We start from the raw sequence: 24,545 nt of genomic DNA, 5'->3' as shown, positions 1-24,545 counted from the left end.
TGGAAACCATAAAAAAGAAATAAATACTTGCTATAAAATTTGACAGTCCTTATAAAAACAGTTTATAAATTTCAGAGTTTTAGCAATATGAGATGGTATAGCTTTAATAAGATGTAGGGGGAGATTTACTGTTTAAATTTCATATGTAGAGTGCTTTTTAGTTTATAAAACTCTTTCATCTATATTCTCATTTGATGCCCTCAACAGTTTTGTGAAACTGTTATTAGCTCTGTTTTCCGCTTGGAAATAGAGAGACAGGAGGTGAACTGACTTGCTGCACATCGTATCACTGCTGTGTGGCAGAATGAAAACTAGACCTGGAATCTCTTTTGACTCTAACTCTAGCCTTCTTTATTCTCGGTACTCTGGATTTGTGTGTTTGAAAGGACTATCATTTAGAAGAGAAATTCAGTTTACTCCTTACTCTTCTTGAGCATGAACTATTTGAAATGAGTAGAAGTTATGTAATAATATATTTCAAGCAGTTTTGTTCAGCTTATAACAAAGCTTATCAAAAACAGAACAGGCTAATTAATGAGGGGAATTCTTTGTTCCTGAATGTTCAAGTGGAATGCATTAAATAAATTAAGCCTGCTGTAAAGTATCCCTTTCAGACTTACTCTAAGATTATGTGCTAGCACTAGGGAGACTGCTTTGATCCTGGACTGTGTGATTCCATATGCAGCTCATTGAACTTCGCAGTATCACAGCAGTTTGAAGTTAAAGCTTATCGTGTGCGGTTGAGCAGATTTTAAACTCTTTAGAAGTTGAAGTATTTTGTTAAAAGCTTATTGTTCTGGGGTGCCTGCGTGGTTCCAGAGGTTAAGCCTCTGGCTTTGGCTCAGGTCATGATCTCAGGCTCCTAGGATCAAGCCCCACATCAGGCTCTCTGCTCAGCAGGGAGCCTGCTTCCCCCTCTCTCTCTGCCTGCCTCTCTGCCTACTTGTGATCTCTGGCTGTCAAATAAATAAATAAAATCTTTAAAAAAAAAAAAAAAAAGCTTATTGTTCTAGGGGCACCTGGGTGGCTCAGTCCTTAGGCACCTGCCTTCAGCTTAGGTCATGATCCCAGAGTACTAGGCTCCCTGCTTGGCTGGAGCCTGCTTCCCCCTCTGCCTGCTGTTCTCCCTGTATGTGTGCTCTCTCTTGCGCACGTGCACTCTCTCTCTCTCTTGTTCTATCTCAAATAAATAAATAAAATCTTAAAAAAAAACAAAAAGCTTATTGTTTTGGTTAAAGTTGAGCTGGGGGAGACTAGCAGGAGGCAGGACTGCTGCTTACCAAGGAATTCCTGATCAGGTTTAATTCCTTTATTTTAATTCATGAAGCCATTTCAGAGCTTGAACCAAAATAAAAACAACTCCTTTTTACTTGTATTTTTCCGTAAAGAATGAATCTCTGTTCATTAACATACGATTTGAAAACACTGTTGTCAAATTTCTTATTTCCTTTCATGTATCTTGAATCATGTTGTTTTGTGGTATCATTGTTATTTTTTCTCTTCTTAGGGTGGTTTTCCAATTTAAGAGTTCAAAGAAATCAAATAATGGTACAGATGTTAATGCTGGTCAGATACCTCAATTATTATACAGGTATTTAGCATATTTATAGTTAATTAATATGATTTAGTCCTTTGTTATAATGATCTAGGATACTATAAAATATATGTGACATAATGAAATTATTTGAAGCACACAGCAAGTTATAATATACCAGTAGAAATATAGCTATTTTTAACAAAAACACTTAATATTTTGTATATTTTTAAACATCTTCTATATTGAGCTGAATTTTAAACTTTACTTCATGACTCAGATTATCTGTATTATGCCATTAGCAGTATTTTAGTAACTTGTTTCTTTATCTGGATTTTCATACCCATTTCAAAATATTATAAAGTAATAAAAATTTGTCTTAGAGAAATGATACTGGGACATTAGATGGGGACTTCAGATGCAGGCCTGATTGATTTCCTGCTGTCTTATGTTTCCTGTTGGTACTGTAATGGAATGAATAGAAAATCTCTTACTGTTGAGGGGTGCCCTTACTGCTGAAAAATTTCCTCCTTTTATTTGAAATGTCAAATAATAATTATCCATGTGATAATATTTATTATATTTATAACATTTAAGAATTTTAATTACTTCCTGGTATTTGAGACATTTATGGAAGCATATGCCTATTATCCATCTATCTCTAGTAGATTACTATAATAATATTTAGAATGAAGAATTAAAATATATGTAAACCCTCACTAAAAAATGTCATTCTTTGAGTGTAAAAAATCTAAAGAAATACCTCTCCAACAGTGACTGTTACTTCCTGATTACTTCCATAGTAATCACTTTTAAGACTCTAGGTGGTGTCCCAAGAAGAGATTTTTGTTTGTTTCTATGCAGTTTATTATAGTTAGAATTCGTAACAATTAGCATTATGAACATAGCAACTTGCTCAGACTACTGGGTACACTGGTCGAATAACTTCTTAATAATATAGCCCTTAAAATTTAATAGTAGCATATTTTGCTATTGCAAAAATGTATATTTTGAAAATAAAAATGTCACTGGACTTTCCAACATAAATTTATGTGTGTCTGCTACCTTCAGACTACCAACCAGTGATGGCAGTGCCTCAAAGGGCAAACAGCAAACCAGCGAACCTGTACACATTTTAAAGAGATCTTTTGCAAGAACTGTCTCGGTGGTAAGCCATTTTTTTAAAATTTCAGGGTTTTTTGTCCGGTGCTCTATTTCATTTTGATATTTAGCATTTAGCCACTCGTCTAAGAGTTTATCTCAGGAGAGTTTTACAAACTCAGATTTGTTTTTATATTAACACTGAGATCCCAGGCCAAAGAGTAAGCCCTTTAAATAATGGGAAAACAGAGATGTTGGGTGACTTTACCATGAACTTCAACATGAACTGATATAACTGGTGGGTTTTCTAGTACATCATGTATGAATACATATGTGGGAGGAGTTAAAAAGTGAAAGAAAAGTTAAGGCTTAGAAAAAAAAAAAAGTTAAGGCTGATACTGACAAAAAGCACTAGCCTAATGCTTGAGGAGCTAAATACAAGAGTTATATATCTAAGTACTCTGTTGAATTACTTGACTATGCACATTCTACATTTAAAGAAATACCTCATTACTGGAGTTGCCAGTGTATAATGGAAAGCCAACATGATTTAATTGTCATGAAATGTCTGAATGTCAGAAAGTCCAAGTTAAGTTCTTCTTTCATTTATTAGTTGAACATTCTTATGCCAGTTATCTAAATAAACTGTGTGATAGCATCATTATGAATTTCTAATGAAATAAGGGATACAATAATGCTTTTTAAATATAAGGCACTATATGAATGCTATTTATTCATGTAGTTGGTAGTCTTTCATGTTCATGAACCGTGTACGATGAATGCTTTTTTGTCTTCTTTTTTAAATAACAAGATTAATACACATTCCTGGTTGGGAAGAGGGTGGAGTGGGGATAAAAAATATTAAAAGTATGCTAAGTATACTAAAGTCACCCTGTTACTGTTTACATTTTGATGTATATCCTTCCAAACCATTTTTATACATACACAAACTTGTTAGTCTATATATACAGCATGCTGTACAGTCTCCTTGTTTGTAATAGTAAAGTTTTTCATCTTTTTTAAAAATTTTCATAGTGTTAAGGACAAAATCCATGTTAGTGTATTCCGTTCTATGTTAATCTTTTCTTGTATTTGCACAGCATCCCATAGAATAATTGTACTCTTAATTTATTCAACCCTATACCTATCAATTTCTTGTTTTTTACTATTATGTCCTTCCATATGCATCTTTGATTACTTAGGTACTTATGTGAGTGTTTCTACTGGAAGTGTGCTGATTAAATTAAATTAAATTGTGATGTATTGTGCCAAATGACCTTCCAAAAGATCTTTGATAGTTTATAGAGATAGAGCTTGCAATAAGATTTCAAGAACTTTGGCTCCTTGGTATCTTGGCATCCTTTTAGTATTAAGATCAGTTTGATAGCTTTTGATCCAAATAAGTATCTTGATTCTGTATGTCTTTTTCAGTGATCTTTTTTTTGTGCTTATTAATTTTTTGATATTTGTGTCTAAGTGGTTTTGTGGTCATTAGGTAATTGTTATCTTGATATAAGAAATGTATTCAACTCTTTCTTTAAGAAGCTAAACTATAAACTCTTATCTTGGTATTACTATACCAGAGGACTGGAATTTGGTGGGGGTCAGGGAATAAGTGCTTTGCTTTGAGATGATCTAGTATTTGTCATCATATAAGTATGGTAAAGCCTGTAGAACAACTAGAACTGAAAGGAATGCTCACTACCCTAAACCCACATTGGAGAATTTAAAAACCTAGTAAGAATATTTTAGTATTTTGTAGTCAATTTCTATCTTCTATTAACTTGTTTATCAAGGATGGGCTATAGTTTGTATGGTAAAATTTAATATGTAGACATAAAATAAGTTATTTAATACTGTCACTAATACCTAATACTAAATAAAATACTTTATTATATTAAAAATTATTAAAGTGCTTTAAATACTTTTAGCTTATTTATATAATACTACAGTAACAATGTAGAGTTTAATTTTGCTTTCAAGTAATCACGTATTTGTAAATGTTTTTAATTTTTCCCTTACTTATATGGTAAATAAGATAGGTTGGTAGCAGGGAAACAAAGATATATTTTTAAATAGGCAAATATGGGGGTGCCTGAGAGCCTCAGTCACTTATGCCTCTGCCTCTTGGTTTTGGCTCAGGTCATAGTCTCATAGGTCAAGAGTTTTAGCCCTGATTTGGGCTCCATGCTCAGTACGGAATCTGCTTGGGATTCTAGCCCTCTGCCCATGCCCCCACTTGCTGATACACTTTCTCTTTCTCAAGTAAATAAATAAATAAATCTTTTTTAAAATAAAGAAATAGGCAAATATTGAAAAATGTTGCTTTTATAGATGCCTAACTACTTTATCTTGTTTGTCAAGCTTCAAAGATATTCCTCATGGTAATGTGATAAATGAACTAGTAAAATATCCATTATTTGGGCTAATCAAAACTCAGTAAAAAAGTTCAAGTAAAGTTTTGTTTTGTTTGTTTTGTTCTGTTTTTTTTTTCAAATAAAGTTTTGAAGTTCAGTGTCATCTTTCCATTTGATTAAACCTATGGTATCATTTGAACTAATTGTTTTCTGTTTTTTCATATTCTGGATTAGGAATGTTTTGAGTCATTGTTGAGTATTCTTCACTGGAGCTGGACCACCTTAGTCTTAGGAGTTGAAGAACTTAGAGGATTAAAAGGATTCCAGTTCACAGCTACACTTCTAGACCTAGAGAGACTGCGCTTTGTGGGTACCTGTTGTCTGAGGTTATTGCGTGTCTATACCTGTGAAATTTACCCAGTATCAGGTATGAAGCATGTTTTTAAATTACTTTAAGAAGAAAATTTTGACACATTGGGAAGGTCTGTATAGGGATAACCAGGAGTTTAAGATTCCCAGCTGCCTTTAATCTTCTCCAAAAATAAGGGCAGAAAGTCAGCTTTCAAGATCCTTATGTATTTACTTAAAAAGAATAAAACAGATTACGTGTTATGTTGATAACAAAAAATCATGTTAAACTAAAAAAATACTCTAATAACGTATTATTTTAAACAGATTTGGTCAAATAGAAATTTTTTGAATGACTCATTTGGACTTAAATGCTAAAACCAATGTTCTGGCTTTTTTAAAAATTTTTTCCTACTTAGATTTTTAAAAGAAATAATTTTGGACTACATTTAATCTCTAAATTGTTTCATTTCTAAGTTTTGAGTACTTGCAATCTTTAGCTATATAGGAAATTACTTGAATTATATTGAGGTATCTCCATGCATATTTATTACTCCATTTAATTAGCAATCTGCTTTGTTTCCTCAAAGCTACAGGAAAAGCAGTTGTGGAAGAAACTAGCAAATTAGCAGAATGTATTGGAAAAACCAGAACTTTGTTAAGAAAAATTTTATCAGAAGGAGTTGATCACTGCATGGTGAAGTTGGATAATGATCCTCAAGGATATCTCAGTCAACCCTTGAGTCTCCTAGAAGCTGTTCTTCAGGAGTGTCATAATACCTTTACTGCCTGTTTTCATTCTTTCTACCCAACTCCTGCCTTACAATGGGCTTGCCTTTGTGATCTGCTGAATTGTTTGGATCAGGTAATTTCAGTTTGAAAACTGTTAGTTGAAAATATGATAGATTACCAAATACTCTTCAAGGAAATTAAGTGCTATTGCCTCAATATTTCTAACTTCTATAAATGATAAATTAGGACATTGGTTTGGTATGTGTGACTTAAAGTTGAAAGTTTTTTTTTTTTTCTGCTTGCTTTATCATGTTTAGCTATAAAATTGGTAGGCACAATTGATACGCTCTTTGAACCTGTGAATGAGTGTGCACATGTACGAGAGCAAGAACAATCATGAGTGCGTGTGTAAGAGCAAGGACAGCACTAGAAGGGGATCTTCTGCCACCCCCATAGCTGCAGAACGGTCAGGAGAAAGAGCTGTGAGAGAGCTTGCTTGCTAAGAACCATTCATTCATGAGGAAACTGCGAGCCTCATAAATGTCTATGCTCCAAATCAGTTTCAAAATACTTGAGGCAAAAAGCTGACAGATTTTAAGGTAGAAATAGACAAATTTACAATGATACTTGGAGACTTCAGTGCTCCTCTTTCAGTAATGAATAGAACATGTAGATCAAAAAATCAGTAGAGAAATAGGAGATCTGAACAACACTGTCAACCATGTTGGCTTTATTGACGTTTATAAAACAGAAAGTGCAAGTGCAGAATGCATGTTATGTTCATGTATACATATCATGTTCACAAAGATAGATTATATGCTAAGCCATAAAACACATCTTAATAAATTTCAAAAGATTAAAATTAAAGAGTTTCAGATCACACTAGAACTAAATAAACCAACAGCCAAATATATTGAGAAAGGCACTAAATAGACAACACTTCTAAGTAACCAGTGAATCAAAGTAGAAATCCAAAGGAAATTAGAAACGATTTCCTACTAAAAGATAAAAGTATAACATCAAAATTTGTGACATGTAGCTAAAGCATTCCTTAGGAAGAACTTTATACTTTTAAATGATAACACTAGCAAAAAAGAAAGGTTTAAAATCGATGATTAAAGTTTCTACCTAAAAAAGTCAGAAAGAATTAGCAAACGAAAGTAAGAAGTAATAAAGATGAAGGAAATAATAAAGATAAGAGCAGAAACCAGTAAAGTAAAAACAGAGAAAACTGACAAGTTCAAAGTTGGTTCTTTGAAATTAAAACCAAATTAATAAACTCTTAGCAAGTCTGACTGAGAGACAAGAGATAAAGAAAAAACACAAATGATCAAGGATAAAACAGGGAATGTCACTATAGATGCAACAGACTGATAAGGGAATATTATGAACAACTTTATAAGTTTATAAGTTTATAAGTAAGTTGCAACTTCAGGTAAAGTAGACAAATAGCTTGAAAAATACAACGTAACCAGAACTGACAAGTAATAGAAAAATCTGAACTGCCTTATATCCATTTAAAAAGTGAGTTTATTATCAAAAACTTTCCCACAAAGAAAACTCCAGACGCAGATAATTATCATTGGTAAATTCTATTAAACTTATAAGAAAGAAATGATATCAATCTTTAACAAACTCTTTCAGAAAATATTGGAGACATTTCCCAACTAATTTAGTCAAGTTAGCCTTATCCTTTTTTTTTTTATCCTGATACCAAAACCTGACTAAGATATTAAAAGAAAAAATTAGTACAGGCAAACATTACTCAAACATAGATACAAAAGCTCTTAACAATATTATCAAATCAAATCCAGCAATATAAAAGATACATCACACCCACTAGGGTTTTTCTTAGAAATGCAAGGTTAGTTTAACTTTCAAAAATTACACTTTCAAAAAAAAAATTACACTTCCAGTGTGATTCACCATATTAACTGAGTAAACAGGAAAAATTGTATAAGCTTCTCAATAAATAATGATAAAGCATTTGACAAAATTAGCACTTAATCAGTGATGAAAATTTCTCACCAAACCAGGATTTAAGGAAACTTCTTCAACCTAGGATTATAAAGGATAGAGGATATCTACAGAAGAATCTACAGTTAATATCATACTTAATGGTGAAATATTGAATACCCCCCCTAATAAGGTCAGGAACAAGGCACAAGGTGACTGTTCTCACCACTTCTGTTCAACATTGTATTAGAAGTTCTAGCGCCTTTTCCTTGCCTAAGAAAGTTCACTGTCATCACCAGGGTATACTAGCCTATTTGAAAGATAGTCCCGTGATGACATCTGGATAGACAACTTTGTTTTATTTTATCATTACTACTTTTTAAGCTATTTACATACTGTATTTATTCTTGGTGTTAAAAAAATGTATTTCATTGTGGCAAGAACTGCTTAACAGGAGAGCTACCTCTTAACACATTTCGAGCATATAATATGATATTGTTAACCACAGGTACGATGTTAGACAGGAGATCACTTGCGCTTACTCATCTTTCGTAACTGAAACTTTATACTGGTTTATCACCAGCTCCCCATTTCCCCCTCCTCCCAACCATTCTATTCTCTGCTTCTGTGAGTTTGACTATTTTAGATACTTCATGTAAGTGGAATCGTGCAGTATTTTGTCTGTCTGTGACTAGCTTATTTTACTCATTATTGTGTCCTCCAGGTTCACCCATGTTCTATAGCAGAGTAGTGTATTTTACCAGTCAGTTTCCTGGGACTGGATTAGTGCACAACTTACTGTCTCAACCTGTCCAATCTTACATGGTTGTTTTCTTTGCCACTGAACAGGTTACAGGCAGGCTAACTTTAACTAATGTTGGTTTAACAGATAGGATATTGCTTTTAGCCTGAATTTGTAGCACAAATGTTTGATGAACTAAGTAATGTGTATGTAGTTTTTGTGAATTAGGATATTCTGTCTTGGTAAGTTTTTAATATTTTGTTAAAAAATCTGGGGTGCCTGGGTGGCTCTCAGTTGGTTAAGCATCTGCCTTCAGTCTCAGGTCATGATTTCAGAGTCTTGGACTCCCTGCTTAGTGGGGAGTCTGCTTCTCCCTTTCCCTCTGATCCTCCCCTCTCTCCTGCTCTCTCTCTCTCTCTCTCAAGTAAATAAATAAAATTTTAAAAAATTTACAAGTATGCTACTCATTTTTCTGAATAAACCATATAGTGTGATGATATAATTTTATGACCTTACTGCAATGTTTATTATAATAACTATTCATTATGCCCCATTAACATTAGTAGCACCAATTACAATTTAAATCATTTATTATTGGAGGAAAGTGGTTTCAGTGCTTGTTTTACTGGACATGCCTTAGATATATACTGATTGAGGCCTTTTTGATGTCATTCTTTGAGCATAGTACTAAAGAGGACTGTGATTCAGAGGATATATAAAGTTGTTGGTTGGAGAATAGGAGGCTGATTTTACTTGACCATATTTAATAGTTTTTCCATCTTCATTGGGAAATAACTTGGAACAGTTGTGTTTAAAAGTATTGTTCTATTTAAATCTCATAACAGGACAATTAAAATGAATGCTAGAAAATTTTGTAATAATTTAAAGAGTTGTTTACCTTTTATATACAAAAAAATGTGGATTATACTGATGCCATATTTCTTCGGTGGGTGCATATTTCTGTTTTCAAAAGGATATCCAAGAAGCAAACTTCAAGACCTCGAGTAGCCGATTGCTTGCAGCTGTTATGTCGGCCCTTTGCCACACTTCTGTTAAGCTGACTTCTATCTTCCCTATTGCATACGATGGAGAGGTACTGCTACGATCAATTGTTAAACAAGTTAGCACAGAGAATGACTCAACACTAGTTCACCGGTTTCCCCTTTTGGTAGCACATATGGAGAAACTCAGCCAGGTAGGTCTTTTTCTGAACTTTTATACTGAAAACCACAAAGGAGGGTATATTTAAGTTGGTGCTTATTCTTCTACATTGGTGTTTATCAAATAAATATGTGTTTCACAAGAAGACCTAAAATTCAAGGGGGAAAATTTTTTCATGTTTACCTGTAAATTTGTAATATTTTTTCTCTAATTTTTAAATTTTGAATGAAACCTAACCTACTAAAAAAATGTGAGGGTCATGCAATGAATTCCCACATATTTGTTATATGCCAAACCCCTTGAAAGTTGCAGATACTATAAGCATACTTTTATATTATAATATTTTAGTTTGCCAAGATAGAATTTGAGGGAAATAAATAAATTTTTGAAACATTTTTTCAATAACATTTTGGTGTATTAAAATAAATATTCTAAAACAGTCACAGTAGTAACCCATTTAGGCTTATTAGAAAGTACTATAGAAGAATAACTTAAATACACAAGAAAACCATGTATAATATTATCAAGTCGATGAGAAGTAATCTTTAAAATGAAAGCCAAGAAAAGCAGTAGAATATAGAATAGTTATCCTAATTTCTTTATAATAGCAGTTTTCTGTTGACTGAAGCAACAGAAAAACTATGAGAAAATTTTAAGTGACATACAGAAATGAAGGACAGTAGCAGAATGGGAAGAAAATTTATAGTTAATATAATACCTTTGTAGAATTACTAGAAATAATAAGAGTAAATATAAGAGGAACTTTAGAGAGTAAGCCAGCATGGGAAAAATTTCAGCCTTACTAGAAACTAAATGTGAATGAATTGAAGTACCGATTTATTTGTAAAAAATTAGGAAAAATGATTTTTTTTTTCTCTTACTAAGTCCTACTCTGCTGAGACTATGAGGAAACCTACTAAATTTATAAATGGTTTCTGGCATTATGTAATTAGTCTAAGTAATCTTCTTCTTTCAGTCTTTCAGCAGGTATTTATTGTATTCTTACTATTTACTGGGATTATAATTAGGTACTAGTTGAGACAGGAGTAAAAAACAGCTGTTGAATTGGTGGGGCAGGGGATGTCTGTAAACTGGAAGATATTCTTACAGGAAAAATCGTCAATTCAGTATTAGGTGTGATGAGTATTTGCAAAGGAAATTATCCAAGGAAATAATTGAAAGACTGAAGTTTTATGTGTATTTTATTAAAAGGAAAATGGGAAACTAATTAGAGCCTTGTATGTTCATCGCTAAGTCAAATAGTTTAATTTGGATATATCAGTGTGACAGAAAATAGCTCAGCCTTTAAAAATAGCTATATTTACACTTATTTTTTTAAGATTTTATTTATTTGACAGAGAGAGAGCATAGCAGGCAGAGTGGCAGGCAGAGGGAGAGAGAAAAGCAGGCTCCCTGCTGAGCAAGGAGCCCAATGCGGGACTCAATCCCAGGACCCCAGGATCATGATTTGAGCTGAAGGCAGCTGCTTAACGGACTGAGCCACTGAGGCGTCCCTATATTTACATTTAATATCAAGGGTGATGTTGGGGCTCCTGGGGTGGCTCAGTCGGTTAAGTGTCTGCCTTCAGCTTAGGTCATGATCTCAGGGTCCTTGGATTGAACCCTGCGTTAGACTCCCTGCTCAGTGAGGAATCTGTTTCTCCCTCTGCCCCTCCTCCCCTCCCCACATCCCTCCTCCTGTACTCTCATGCATGTGCTTGCTTTCTCAAATAAATAAAATCTTTTTAAAAAGGTGATGTTTTTACATTTTTTTATTAGAAAATCAGAAACCAAAGTATATAACCTTTATGACTATGGTATACTATGATGACTGTGTAAACTGTATGCTAAAGGCGTATGTATTTTGTAATATGTATGTAGTACATATTTTTTTTTTAAAGATTTTATTTATTTGACAGAGAGAGAGAGATCACAAGTAGGCAGAGAGGCAGGCAGAGAGAGAGAGAGAGAGGGAAGCAGGCTCCCTGCTGAGCAGAGAGCCCGATGTGGGGCTCGATCCCAGGACCCTGAGATCACGACCTGAGCTGAAGGCAGAGGCTTTAACCCACTGAGCCACCCAGGCACCCCTGTAGTACATATTTTGAAAGAGAATACTGAGAAATGAAAATAATGCTTAGATGATAAAGTTATGGGTAATTCTCTTGTTTTTCCTTTGGAATTCACTTTAGTGTTTACAATGTTTTCCTTAAAGGTATAATAAAATTTCTAAATATTTAAAGATTTTCAGAACTATAAACATTTGGTAATTATTAATAATTAATAATTCTACATTTGTAGGTCTTTGTTAATATTCTATGAAGATAGAACGCATCTTCTATTAATAGATATTGCAGGATTCTACCATTTGGGTGTAGCATAATTTAGTTAATCTTTTCCCTCTATAAATGTACATATTTAGATTGTTCCCAGTATTTTAGTATTTTAAACATGCTGAAAATGCCATTGACTGCATTTTTATGCGTATTCATGATGATTTTTCTAAACTAAATCACCTGGAGTGGAAAAATTTTTAAGTAAAAGGAAAACACCTCAAGACTTTACTACAAATTATCAAATTGTCCTCCAGAAAGCTAGTGTCAGCTTGCATTCCCCATCACTGGTGAATGAATTCCTTTTTCTAAAATTTAGGTGGCTAGTGATATGCATATATGTATATGTATATTTTTTTTGATTCTTCAGCTAAAACATTGACACCATTAACTCCATTTTAAGATTATATGGGAAGCTTCTTGTATTAATCTTGTTAGTCACTAATTAGAAACTAAGTGGGTATAACTAGATAAATATACTTCACCCATACCCCTAATAAAGCCCTTCCAAGGTTATTGACTATGGAATACACTGGGGATTGAGTTTCATCCAAAGCTGATTTTCTGAGAAGTTCTAGAAAGTAAAGTTCTGGAGAATCAAAATGATGTAAAGGGTAGAAGAATTATAATTTTAACAAAATCAAGAGTTGATTATTGTAAAGCCAGGAAAACTAATTACATAAGAAATTGATGTGTTATGGTAATCTTATTCAAATGATAATAGAAATAATTTAAAGATGGAGGATTATCTCTAAGAGACTTTTTGTTAAGCCTAAGATTGTGCTTTAAGAAAGATCTATAATAATGCTTGTGATGATTTTAACTGAATTTTATTAATTAATTAATTAATGTACTTGATTTTCTGTCATGGGTTGAATATACACTCATTTATATTTTTTATTTGTCTTGGGAAGACTGATTTAACTTTAAAGATGCTTTTCTGCCTTGAGATTTTATGACTTTATGAAATCTTTTGAGTTTGTTACATATGCTATCTCTCATAAAGCAGTATGGGATGTTTATAGAAAGCAGTATGAAAGAACTTGTGTATTCAGGGGGCATTCAGGTGATTTTGATAAACAAATTACAACATATAGTTCCCCTGATTTTACAGAAGAAGTTGAGGCATTGTGAAGAAGCTGGAACTAAATCCCAGGTTGTTTGATTTGCTAGTCTACAGTAAAATTGAAATGGTCATTGCTCACAATTTGCCCCCTAACAAAATCAGATGCATTTACTCCCTGTCCATAGTGGGCTAAAAGATATGGTATTGGATGGTAAAAAAAAATGATAAAGAGTGTTCATGCTGGATATCACTTAAATTAATCATCTTTTCCCTTTATTTCTGGAAAAAATATTTTCCCCCTTGGTCTATAATGGGACTTTATAATTTCTTATCTTGAAAGTTTTCCATTGGTAGGGGTTGGAATTTCTTAGGAAGTCAAGTATAGTAGGAAATGTAAAACTGCATAGGAGTATTTGTAGTAAAATTCCATATTTTTATTATATGCATATACAGAATGAATTTTATTAGAAAATAGATTTGGGGGCGCCTGGGTGGCTCAGTGGGTTAAGCCTCTTCCTTTGGCTCAGGTCATGATCTAAGGGTCAAGGGATGGAGCCCTGCATCGGGCTCTCTGCTTAGCAGGGAGCCTGCCTCCCCCTCTCTCTCTGCCTGCCTCTCTGCCTACTTGTGATCTCTCTCTTTATGTCAAATAAATAAATAAAATCTTAAAAAAAAAAAAGAAAGAAAAGAAAATAGATTTGTACATACTATTTCACAGTTGCCTCACTTCCTGTTCGCTTTGACAGCTCATATACTCAGTTGCTTTACCTCTAAATATACCAGAAATAATTATCTTAGATTGGAATCTTGCCCTATAAAAAAAGCTTTTCAGACAGGAGTGTTTTTCTGTCATATATGATTGTTATTGAGAAGTTAAGAGAATAAGTGAAAATGACTCAAAGCGAATAAAAAAATCTTGTAAAGATGTGGTACTTTTACAATACACAGAGAGAATAATTGAAAAAAGAACTTCTAAGTGAAAAGTAAATTCAGTGGTTCCACAAGCAACTGGATGGATTTATAGACAGAGTCAGGCCTGAATTTTAAGGGTGTCATCTAGAAAGATAAGATTTGCAGTTGAGTATTCACTCAAAGGAAAGGAAAGGAAGGAAAATAAAGCAGTAATATCCTGGAACTTTTTTCTTCTTAATGTACCATAGAGTGAAGAGAATATCTCGGGTATGACAAGCTTCCGTGAAGTTCTGGAGAAAATGCTGGTTATTGTTGTGCTCCCAGTCAGAAATAGCCTGAGGCGAGAAAATGAACTCTTCTCCTCCCACCTGGTTTCCAACACCTGTGGATTGCTGGCCAGTATTGTCAGTGAACTGACGGCATCAGCCCTGGGATCTGAGGTAATGTTATATTTTGAGACTGGATAATAAGCACATGTTTAAACCTTCCACATAGTTTCTTTTTTCACATATTTTGGCTTTGTAGAAACTAATTTTAATCCCATTTGTGTTGTTTTTCTTTCAAACAACACAAAACCTTCCAAGCTAAATTGTTTCTTTGCTTTTCCCTTCCTTGTACTACTTCTCTGTCCTTGCTTGCTCCCTCTCTCTCACGTTTGCCCATGATGTCACAGTACTACAAACCGTATGTTTTCCTTACATGCTCCATAGCGCAACCTCACTGCAATGTCACAACAGAAGCAAAAATCATTCACATTCCTGGGTAATGCATAACGGAAATGGGGCTACTAATAGTGAGCACATGGTATGGAGGAGGTAAAGAGGATTAGACCTTAGTTCTGCTCACTTGACTGACACTAGACAAATAACGTATGTAAAATGGGCCTTCAGTACACTCACATTGCTGCAGCCACAATTTTAAAAGGAACAAATATTACTGTGTTTGAGAAAACTACTTTGAAAGGGCTTTACATTTTGTAAAGTAACATTTTTAACCATTTCAGTGCCCTGCTCACTCTGTTGTACAATTTATATAAATGTTTTGACTGAATTTAATGAAGTTTTCTAATTTTATCCCAAAAAAGCAGACAGAAGATTGGTTTTGAAAATCATGTCCTAATGTGAAATACCTTCTATCACTCAAATGAATGTTTAATAGCTAGCATGTATGCCATTGCTTGCAAAATAACATCTTCTTTCTCTTTTACTTTTATACTGCCTAGCCTTTGCTTTTTCTTACTTACAGATTTATTTTAGAATCTATGGTTAATTAATTCATGTAGTCTATACTCATTACTGATTCATAGTGACAGTTTAGCCTTTAGGATTTCTGAATGATTACATGTACCTTCGCATATTTTAGTATTTCACCCTGGGAAGCACTTCCTTCATTTCTTTGTTAGCTTTGACTTAGCTGTAGGAGGTCATTGAACCCCCTGTCAGAAAATTTTAATTTGGTTCTTTTCTTTTTTCCCACTTAGTCGTTCAGCCTATAATATACTTCCCTTCCATACCAGATCCTGAAAGAGAAAGTCTGTGATACATAGCTCCCCCTCAGAAGGTTACTGTCTAGTTTTCCCCTATGAACTTAACTTTTTTTTTAATGAAAAAGAATGTCCCAAATTGCAGGTGCCCAATATACAAACTTGGAAGTTTACAAAGGTCCTGACTTAGACATCCATATTTCTTTCTTTCCCACGGCAGTTTAAATTTTTTGCTAGAATCATAAACTTCAGTTTTTTCCTCTTGTGGGTCTTCCAAATTTCTGCAGCCAATTTAGATCAAAAGCTGGCTCCGTAATTAAAAAGAGCGGTTTCAAGCCAAAATAAGTTCACTGATCTTCTCTAATGAGTCTGTAATTAGTGAGGCTGTACTTGTTTGTGTATATATATTCAAATATTGAAAGCTAAGTTATCATAATATATTTTAGTGGTATTCAAACTTAAGACCTAGAACATTTTCTGCTAATAAAAGTCTTCAGAACTCCCAGATAAGAGGAGGGATAAGATAGCCTGACTGACAAAGGGAAACTTAAGTCCACTTCTTTGTTGACTACCTATCTCTGTAGAATCCCTAGAGCCCTGTGTCTCATGGTTTGAAAACTTTTGGTCCATAGAATGTTGGTGAAATTTTGGTATCTCTTTTCAAAGTGAGTGATATAATTCATTCATATGTTATGACCATAATTACTTACAGGTTTATAGTTCTGACATTATAAATTAAGTGAAATGTATAGTCTCCTATGACTAAGAGAAGAAAATACTGTCAAGTGATAATGATTTATAAATTTAAAATCTGGTTTTATTGCTGGGTAATCTCTATAGAATGTATGTTTAGGAAGGCTTACAGCCACTTGTTAAATGTAGGTTATCTTTTTGAACTTCTTAGAAATTTGGGGGTTTTGTTAAAGGCATGTTATTAACGCTCAGGTACAGACTGCTGACGTGTAATTGCTTCTGCTTTTGTTTGTTTCTAGGTTGACGGACTTAATTCTCTCCACTCCGTTAAAGCCAGCGCTAATCGATTTACAAAAACAAGTCAAGGAAGAAGTTGGAACACTGGGAATGGGTCCCCTGATGCAATCTGTTTTTCAGTAGACAAACCTGGAATAGTTGTGGTTGGTTTTTCTGTCTATGGAGGAGGTGGAATTCATGAATATGAATTAGAGGTATTGGTTGATGACGTAAGTACGACTCTTACAGTGTTCATCTTGCTGTGTGGGTTACCATTATCATAGTAAGGCTGCCCAGATCTTTGAGGGGTTAGCTGATTAATCATAGTCCTGGCAGATGTGAAAGAAATTGAAAAAGAGTGATCCTGCATGATTGCTTTGTGTGCCATTCTGGATCACTTCTGCCTCATATTTTTTGCATTTCCAGGGGAGATGTTAAATGAAAAGACTAGAAATTACATAGCTAAGCCCCTGATTACAACTTTTGTGTAATTTTTTTTTTTTTTTGCTGCTGTTTTTTAAGAAATGAGAACGATAGATCAATACTATTACCTGTATCAGTGATTAAAGCAATTTTGTCATAGAGTGCTAATGGATGATTCTTAGTAAAGATACTAACTGATTGATTAAACTCTATCTTGCTATATTCTCTAAATTACTTAAAGAAACTGAGTTTTCACTAAGTTTTATTTAAAATGGGACAGAAAGTTACCGTGTAAATCATTTAATAATAAATGGAAATCTATCCATATCTTGATTCTTTGTAGCAATTAATTTATTTCCCTAATTCATTAAGTTCTGTAGTTAGAGGGCACTCTTCTAATGAAGAAGTGGGAATCACTTTAAGACATCAGATGAGAAAAGCCCATTTATATGATTTAGGTTTTAGTGTCCTCAGGAAATCAGATAAAAGTGAATAGTTTAGCATACCAAAAATTTTTTCTTCAGTATGTATGGGGAAATGCTGATGGACAATTTTATATGCAAGAAAATAAACTGCTTAAAAACAAACAAAATTAAGAATATGGTGGGTTTTGTTTTGTTTTAATTAGAGTGAACATGCAGGAGATTCAACTCATTCTCATAGATGGACATCTCTAGAATTAGTCAAAGGAACCTATACAACAGATGATTCACCCAGTGATATAGCTGAAATCAGACTTGACAAAGTTGTTCCTTTAAAGGTAATTTCATTATGTTTCTTCTGTAAATAAGAGGTATTATTATGTAGCTTACTTAAAAAGTAATGAGATGTATTCCTTTAAGTGGTGCTTTAAATGTTATTGAGTCACTATTATATTCCTGATATTGTACTGTTTTATATTCTATTTTTGCAAAAAATTTCTTAAAAATCTGGTTTAGTAGAAAGTATTGTTAGGTTTTGGAGTTAGATAGAAGTAGCTTCAGATGCCTGCTCTTCCACATAGTAGCTCTAAGACATTGAACTTCATTACTTAGCTACTCTGGGACTTATCTGTAGATTGGGAAGGATGGTACCTACACAGTAGTGTTGTTTAGGTAAAATTAAATAATGGAATAAAGTACTTGTCTCCATGCCTAGCACAGCATAGAAGCTCAGTAAATATGAGTTCCTGTCTTTCCTTCTCATTGTGACAAAACTCACTTTTTAAAAAGTGGGCTTGGGGGATGCCTGGTGGCTCAGTGGGTTAAGCCTCTGCCTTCAGCTCAGGTCATGATCTCAGGGTCGTGGGATCGAGTCCCACATTGGGCTCTCTGCCCGGTGGGGAGCCTGCTTCCCCCTCTCTCTCTGCCTGTCTCTCTGCCTACTTGTGTTCTCTCTGTCAAATAAATAAATAAAAATCTTTAAAAAAAAAATAAAAGTGGAGTTGGGGCACCTGGGTGTCTCAGTTGGTTAAGCTTCTGCCTTCGGCTCAGGTCATGATCCCAGGGTGCTGGGATCAAGCCCCACATTGGGCTTCCTGCTCAGTGGGGAGCCTGTTTCTCCCTCTCCTTCTCCCTCTGCTTGTGTTCTCTTGCTCTCTCATGCTTTCTCTATCAAATAAATAAAATCTTTTTAAAAAGTGGGCTTAATAAACTATTAGTTGATAGTGATTTAAATTACTATTACTCTATATAAGTTGTTTATTCATGTAACTTTGTTGTCTAGCAGTAAATAACGAATTAGCAAAACATAAATTGTACTTAACCTTAATTATGAATGGAGTAATTCTGAATTCAACTGTATATTGTTATTTTTTTTTATTTCTTTTCAGCGTAACAGTATTCATTGTTTTTGCACCACACCCAGTGCTCCATGCAATACGTGCCCTCCTTAATACCCACCACCTGGCTCCCCAACCTCCCACCCCCTGCCCCTTCAAAACCCTCAGGTTGTTTTTCAGAGTCCATAGTCTCTCATGGTTCACCTCCCCTTCCAGTTTCCCTCAACTCCCTTCTCCTCTCCATCTCCCCATGTCCTCCATGTTATTTGTTATGCTCCTCAAATAAATGAAACCATATGATAATTGACTCTCTCTGCTTGACATATTTCACTCAGCATAATCTCTTCCAGTCTCGTCTATGTTGCTACAAAAGTTGGGTATTCATCCTTTCTGATGGAGGCATAATACTCCATAGTGTATATGGACCACATCTTCCTTATCCATTCGTCCATTGAAGGGCATCTTGGTTCTTTCCACAGTTTGGCGACCGTGGCCATTGCTGCTATAAACATTGGGGTACAGATGGCTCTTCTTTTCACTCCATCTGTATCTTTGGGATAAATACCCACTAGTGCAATTGCAGGGTCATAGGGAAGCTCTATTTTTAATTTCTTGAGGAATCTCCACACTGTTCTCCAAAATGGCTGCACCAACGTGCATTCCCACCAACAGTGTAAGAGGGTTCCCCTTTCTCCACATCCTCTCCAACACACGTTGTTTCCTGTCTTGCTAATTTTGGCCATTCTAACTGGTGTAGGGTGGTATCTCAACGTGGTTTTAATTTGAATCTCCCTGATGGGTAGTGATGATGAAAATTTTTTCATGTGTCTGATTGCCATTTGTATGTCTTCATTGGAGAAGTGTCTGTTCATATCTTCTGCCCATTTTTTGATATGATTATCTGTTTTGTGTGTGTTGAGTTTGAGAAGTTCTTTATAGATCCTGGATATCAACCTTTTGTCTGTACTGTCATTTGCAAATATCTTCTCCCATTCCGTGGGTTGCCTCTTTGTTTTGTTGACTGTTTCCTTGCTGTGCAGAAGCTTTTGATCTTGATGAAGTCCCAAAAGTTCATTTTCGTTTTTGTTTCCTTTGCCTTTGGAGACATATCTTGAAAGAAGTTGCTGTGGCTGATATCAAAGAGATTAGTGCCTATGTTCTCCTCTAGGATTCTGATGGATTCCTGTCTCACATTGAGGTCTTTTATCCATTTCAAATTTATCTTTGGGTACAGTGTAAGAGAATGGTCGAGTTTCATTCTTCTACATAGAGCTGTCCAATTTTCCCAGCACCATTTATTGAAGAGACTGTCTTTTTTCCACTGTATATTTTTTCCTGCTTTGTCAAAGATTATTTGACCATAGAGTTGAGGGTCCGTATCTGGGCTCTCTACTCTGTTCCACTTCTAAGTGTCCGTTTTTATGCCAGTACTATGCTGTCTTGGTGATCACGGCTTTGTAGTAAAGCTTGAAATCAGGTAACGTGATGCTGCCAGTTTTATTTTTGTTTTTCAACATTTCCTTAGCAATTCGGGGTCTCTTCTGATTCCATACAAATTTTAGGATTATTTGCTCCAGCTCTGTGAAAAATACTGGTGAAATTTTGATTGGAATGGCATTAAAAGTATAGATTGCTCTAGGCAGTATAGACATTTTAACACTGTTTATTCTTCTGATCCAAGAGCATGGAATGGTCTTCCATCTTTTTGTGTCTTCTTCAGTTTCTTTCATGAGTGTTCAATAGTTCTCGAGTACAGATCCTTTACCTCTTTGGTTAGGTTTATTCCCAGGTATCTTATGATTCTTGGTGCTATAGTAAATGGAATTGATTCTCTAATTCCCCTTTCTGTATTTTCATTGTTAGTGTATAAGAAAGCCACTGAATTCTGTACATTGACTTTGTATCCTGCCACGTTACTGAATTGCTGTATGAGTTCTAGTAGTTATATTGTTATTTTTATTATAGAGCAGAATTTTGGGTAAGGTAAGTTCATCAGAGACAGAAACTCAAAAAGAGTTTAGGTACCAAAAAATCAAAAAATCTTCACTATAAGGTTTATATCGTAGATCATACAGACATACATGTCTGTATCTCATGTTTTCTATGCACAGTGCATCTTATTTAGGACAACTTTTGCTTATGAATATTTTTTCCCATTTCTGTCCACCTAACTCTTTCCATCTTTGAGTGTCTCTTAAAAAAAATATAGTAGACTCACCACTATTTTTTCCCACATTTGAAATTATTTCAAAAGTTAAACCCATCAAAAAAAATTAGATAATGTATTTTAAATCTTTTTGTTATAGTTAATACGTTTTACATTGTGGTTAAGAGCAGGAACTAGCGTCAGACTACCTATATTCAAATACTAGTTCCATCACTTATTAGCTGTGTGACTTTGGGTGAGTTACTTAACTTCTCTGTGCCTCAGATTCCTCATCAGTAAAATAGGCATAGTAATGGTACTTACCTCATGAAGTCATTTTAAGGTATAATTTGATTAAAGCATATGAAATACTTATTATATTTTCCTTTAAATAGTAAACATCAGTTAAGTGTTGCTTATCCTCCTTTTTGATTCATTCAAATGTGTTTAACCAAATCATCTATAAATGACAAATTCAGTTTTTTTGCCCAGTTTTTTTTATATCCTCTGTACATTATAAGCATGTTTTATATCTTGATCGTGAAGGAAAATGTTAAATATGCTGTGCGCTTGAGGAACTACGGAAGCCGTACAGCCAACGGAGATGGAGGAATGACCACCGTTCAGTGCCCTGATGGCGTGACATTCACATTCAGCACATGCAGCTTGAGTAGTAATGGCACAAACCAAACCAGAGGACAGATTCCACAGATACTCTACTATAGGTGAGTGTGTGTGTAGAAGTAAAGGGACTATTTTTAAGTGATAGGACACATACAGTTTATTACCAAGGTAAAAAATGCTAAATTCATAGTTATAGTTATGCAGTGTAACTGCCTTGCACATACTTGTGCTAATTCATATAAAAAGGTCTCATTTTAATGTGTAAATTCAGTGTTTGTTATAAAGGTGAGTGCTTTAAAATGTAGCTGTCATTATTTCTTTAATATCCTTGAAATATTTTGTGTCTTGGACATGCGTGCTATTGTCACTTTTTTTTTTTAAAGATTTTATTTATCTATTTGACAGAGATCTCAAGTGGCACAGAGGCAGGCAGAGAGAAGGGGGGGAAGCAGACTCCCTGCTGAGCAGAGAGCCCAATACGGGGCTCAATCCTAGGACCCTGACATCATGACCTGAGTCGAAGGCAGAGGCTTAATCCACTGAGCCACCAAGGCGCCCCTCTATTGTCACTTTTATAGTTTGTATCTACAGTTTCAAATTTAAGTGGAATTTATTCATTTCTTTTAAAAAAAAAACAAAAATTAATGATCAAATCAACTCTATCCAAGTACTGGTGTTGCCTTGATCCTATTATCCTGTCTGCAGTATATTTTGATAATCTGTAAATTTAGTTCTTAGAGCCCTAGAGTACATAATGTTGTGTTCTTTAACCATTCCTTATATAACCAGTACGTAAAAAGAAGGATAACAATTTGGGGTAAAAAAAAAAAAAAAAAAAAACTTCTAAATATACATTTGTCACCACATCTTAGTTTTTCTTTAAGTGAGTTAGCTGGAGTCATACATAAGTAAGTATCATTCACTGTATCTACCCTCCGTGTGACTTAGCCTCAGATCACCAAGGTTGTGTATCACTTTCAGAGACTTGCTGCTTTCTCTCTTTCCTTCATAAACAATCTGGGAACACTGTCTGGCAATTTATACAAAGCCATTCCCCTGGATGTAGAATTTTCTCCTGCCTTTCTGCATGTGAAATAAAATAGAAATGGTAGGTGTTAAATAGCTTCCTGGTGGCGGGTTGCCGCTGAGATACAAGTTTTCTAGTCCTTTTACCAACTTGTGAAAAACTTTTTGTTACATAGCACCGTAACAAATAGTATTCTCTTTCTCAAACCATACATTAAAAAGTCATATCATGCACAGAAGTTATATATTCCAAAAAGCTGGGGAGCCCCTTAGAAGCATCTGCTATCTAGACTTTATTTCTTACACAAAATACAGTGTTTTAGATATTTATGTTTGCCACCAGCTTTACCAACCTTTAGCTTTAAATTTAAAATTAATTAAATTTAGGGACGCCTGGGTGGCTCAGTTGGGAAAGGACCCAACTCTTGATTTCAGCTCAGGTCGTAATCTCAGGATTGTCCAATCAGGCTCCACACCCAGCATGAAGCCTGCTTAAGATTCTCTCTCTCCCTCACCCTCTGCCCTTCTCCCTCCTGCCATGCACACACACACACTCTCTCTGTGTCTCTCTAATTAATTAATTAATTAATTAATTAAACAAAGTAAAATGTTTCAAATCTGACTTTTTCTAATCCCCATTATTAACAGTTCAATCCAAAACATCACTAGTGCTCCCTGGCTAACTATCACAACTTCTAACCCAGTCTCCCTCCTTTTGGTGCGGTCCTGCTACAGTCAGTTCTGCACAGTGCAGCCAGAAGGATCTTACAGAAATGTGCATCAGGGCAAGTGCTGCCCTTGCTCAGCTTTCCATCCCAGCATGAAATGTACGGTCTCACAGAGGCATACAAAGCTCACATGATCTGACATCTGTCACCCTCCATTCTCCTTTCATTCCAGGCACACTTGTCACTCTGTTCCTTGAACTTGCTCATCTTGTTCTTGACTGAACCTTTATCTTACTGTTCCATTTGCCTGAATACTTTTCCCTCAGCTTTTTATTTTTTTTAAATATAATTCAGGCCTTTTTAAAATATCAGTTCCTAAGATAGACTCTCCTTGGTCTTGTCTTAAAATAAGTAAGGAACTCTGATATAAATATGATAACTAGAGTTAGATCATGTTTTACCTACCCTGTAAAATCTCATATGTTACTCTTGTTACAGGAGTGAATTTGATGGAGATTTACAATCCCAGCTTCTAAGTAAAGCCAATGAGGAAGATAAAAACTGTAGCAGAGCTCTCTCTGTGGTAAGCACTGTTGTTCGAGCTGCAAAAGACCTCTTGCACAGAGCTCTTGCTGTGGATGGTAAGACTTTATTTGCTTAATAGTCGTATTTTAGATTCTTTATTCTCTAACTTATACACAGAGTTAGGGAGAAGAACCATCTTATAGAATCCCAGAGTATTTTATTCATGATAGATCTGTACATGCATATACATTCATTTTATATCAGTTGTACTCTCCATATGCAGGATTTTTTAGGATGTTCAAAAGCAAGTTAGCTGATACCTGTTATTTTCTTAGTTAACCTAGTAAGAGAAAAACTCATCAGTAAGCTGAGTGTTTGCTTTATCCTTCCTTTAGGAGTCGAAAAGCATTTTGTTTTCTCTTTTAGGCGTGTTTTTCTTCCTATGTATCCTATTTCCAGTAATGGTATCACCATTCATCCAAAGATCTGGGTAACGCAAACTCACTTATCTGATTTGAGTTCTGGGAGTTCTTCCATGGCAACTCTCCAGTTGGTATTCCCCTGTCTGTTCTTCTGTAGTTCAAGCTACCATGGTGCAGGCATGTGTCCTTTTCCTCATGGATGGATAGCATCCCAGCAATCTCACTGCCACCTTTCTCCCACTCCTTGTCCATCCTCCACAC

At 34.8% G+C, this 24,545-nt stretch overlaps 1 protein-coding gene across 4 annotated transcripts in view; it reads left to right on the top strand.

Annotated features, from left to right (window-relative positions):
- The window catches only part of LOC111146914 (MYC binding protein 2, E3 ubiquitin protein ligase), a 257,881-nt gene that overhangs the window by 117,858 nt on the left and 115,478 nt on the right, over positions 1 to 24,545 (top strand). For all 4 annotated transcript variants that reach the window (XM_022502672.1, XM_022502671.1, XM_022502673.1 and 1 more), the window contains 10 exons: positions 1,508 to 1,591; positions 2,606 to 2,702; positions 5,227 to 5,419; positions 5,931 to 6,205; positions 9,744 to 9,965; positions 14,488 to 14,679; positions 16,715 to 16,921; positions 17,743 to 17,874; positions 21,566 to 21,744; positions 23,836 to 23,978. In XM_022502672.1, the coding sequence (XP_022358380.1) occupies positions 1,508 to 1,591; positions 2,606 to 2,702; positions 5,227 to 5,419; positions 5,931 to 6,205; positions 9,744 to 9,965; positions 14,488 to 14,679; positions 16,715 to 16,921; positions 17,743 to 17,874; positions 21,566 to 21,744; positions 23,836 to 23,978 (1,724 nt within the window). The remainder of the gene's footprint in view (positions 1 to 1,507; positions 1,592 to 2,605; positions 2,703 to 5,226; positions 5,420 to 5,930; positions 6,206 to 9,743; positions 9,966 to 14,487; positions 14,680 to 16,714; positions 16,922 to 17,742; positions 17,875 to 21,565; positions 21,745 to 23,835; positions 23,979 to 24,545) is intronic.

This window comes from Enhydra lutris, unplaced genomic scaffold, assembly GCF_002288905.1.
Source record: "Enhydra lutris kenyoni isolate GAN:26980312 unplaced genomic scaffold, ASM228890v2 scaffoldscaffold15, whole genome shotgun sequence".
NCBI lineage: Eukaryota > Metazoa > Chordata > Mammalia > Carnivora > Mustelidae > Enhydra > Enhydra lutris.
Note: the sequence above shows the minus strand (reverse complement) of the source record. Positions and strands in the feature narration are given on the sequence as shown.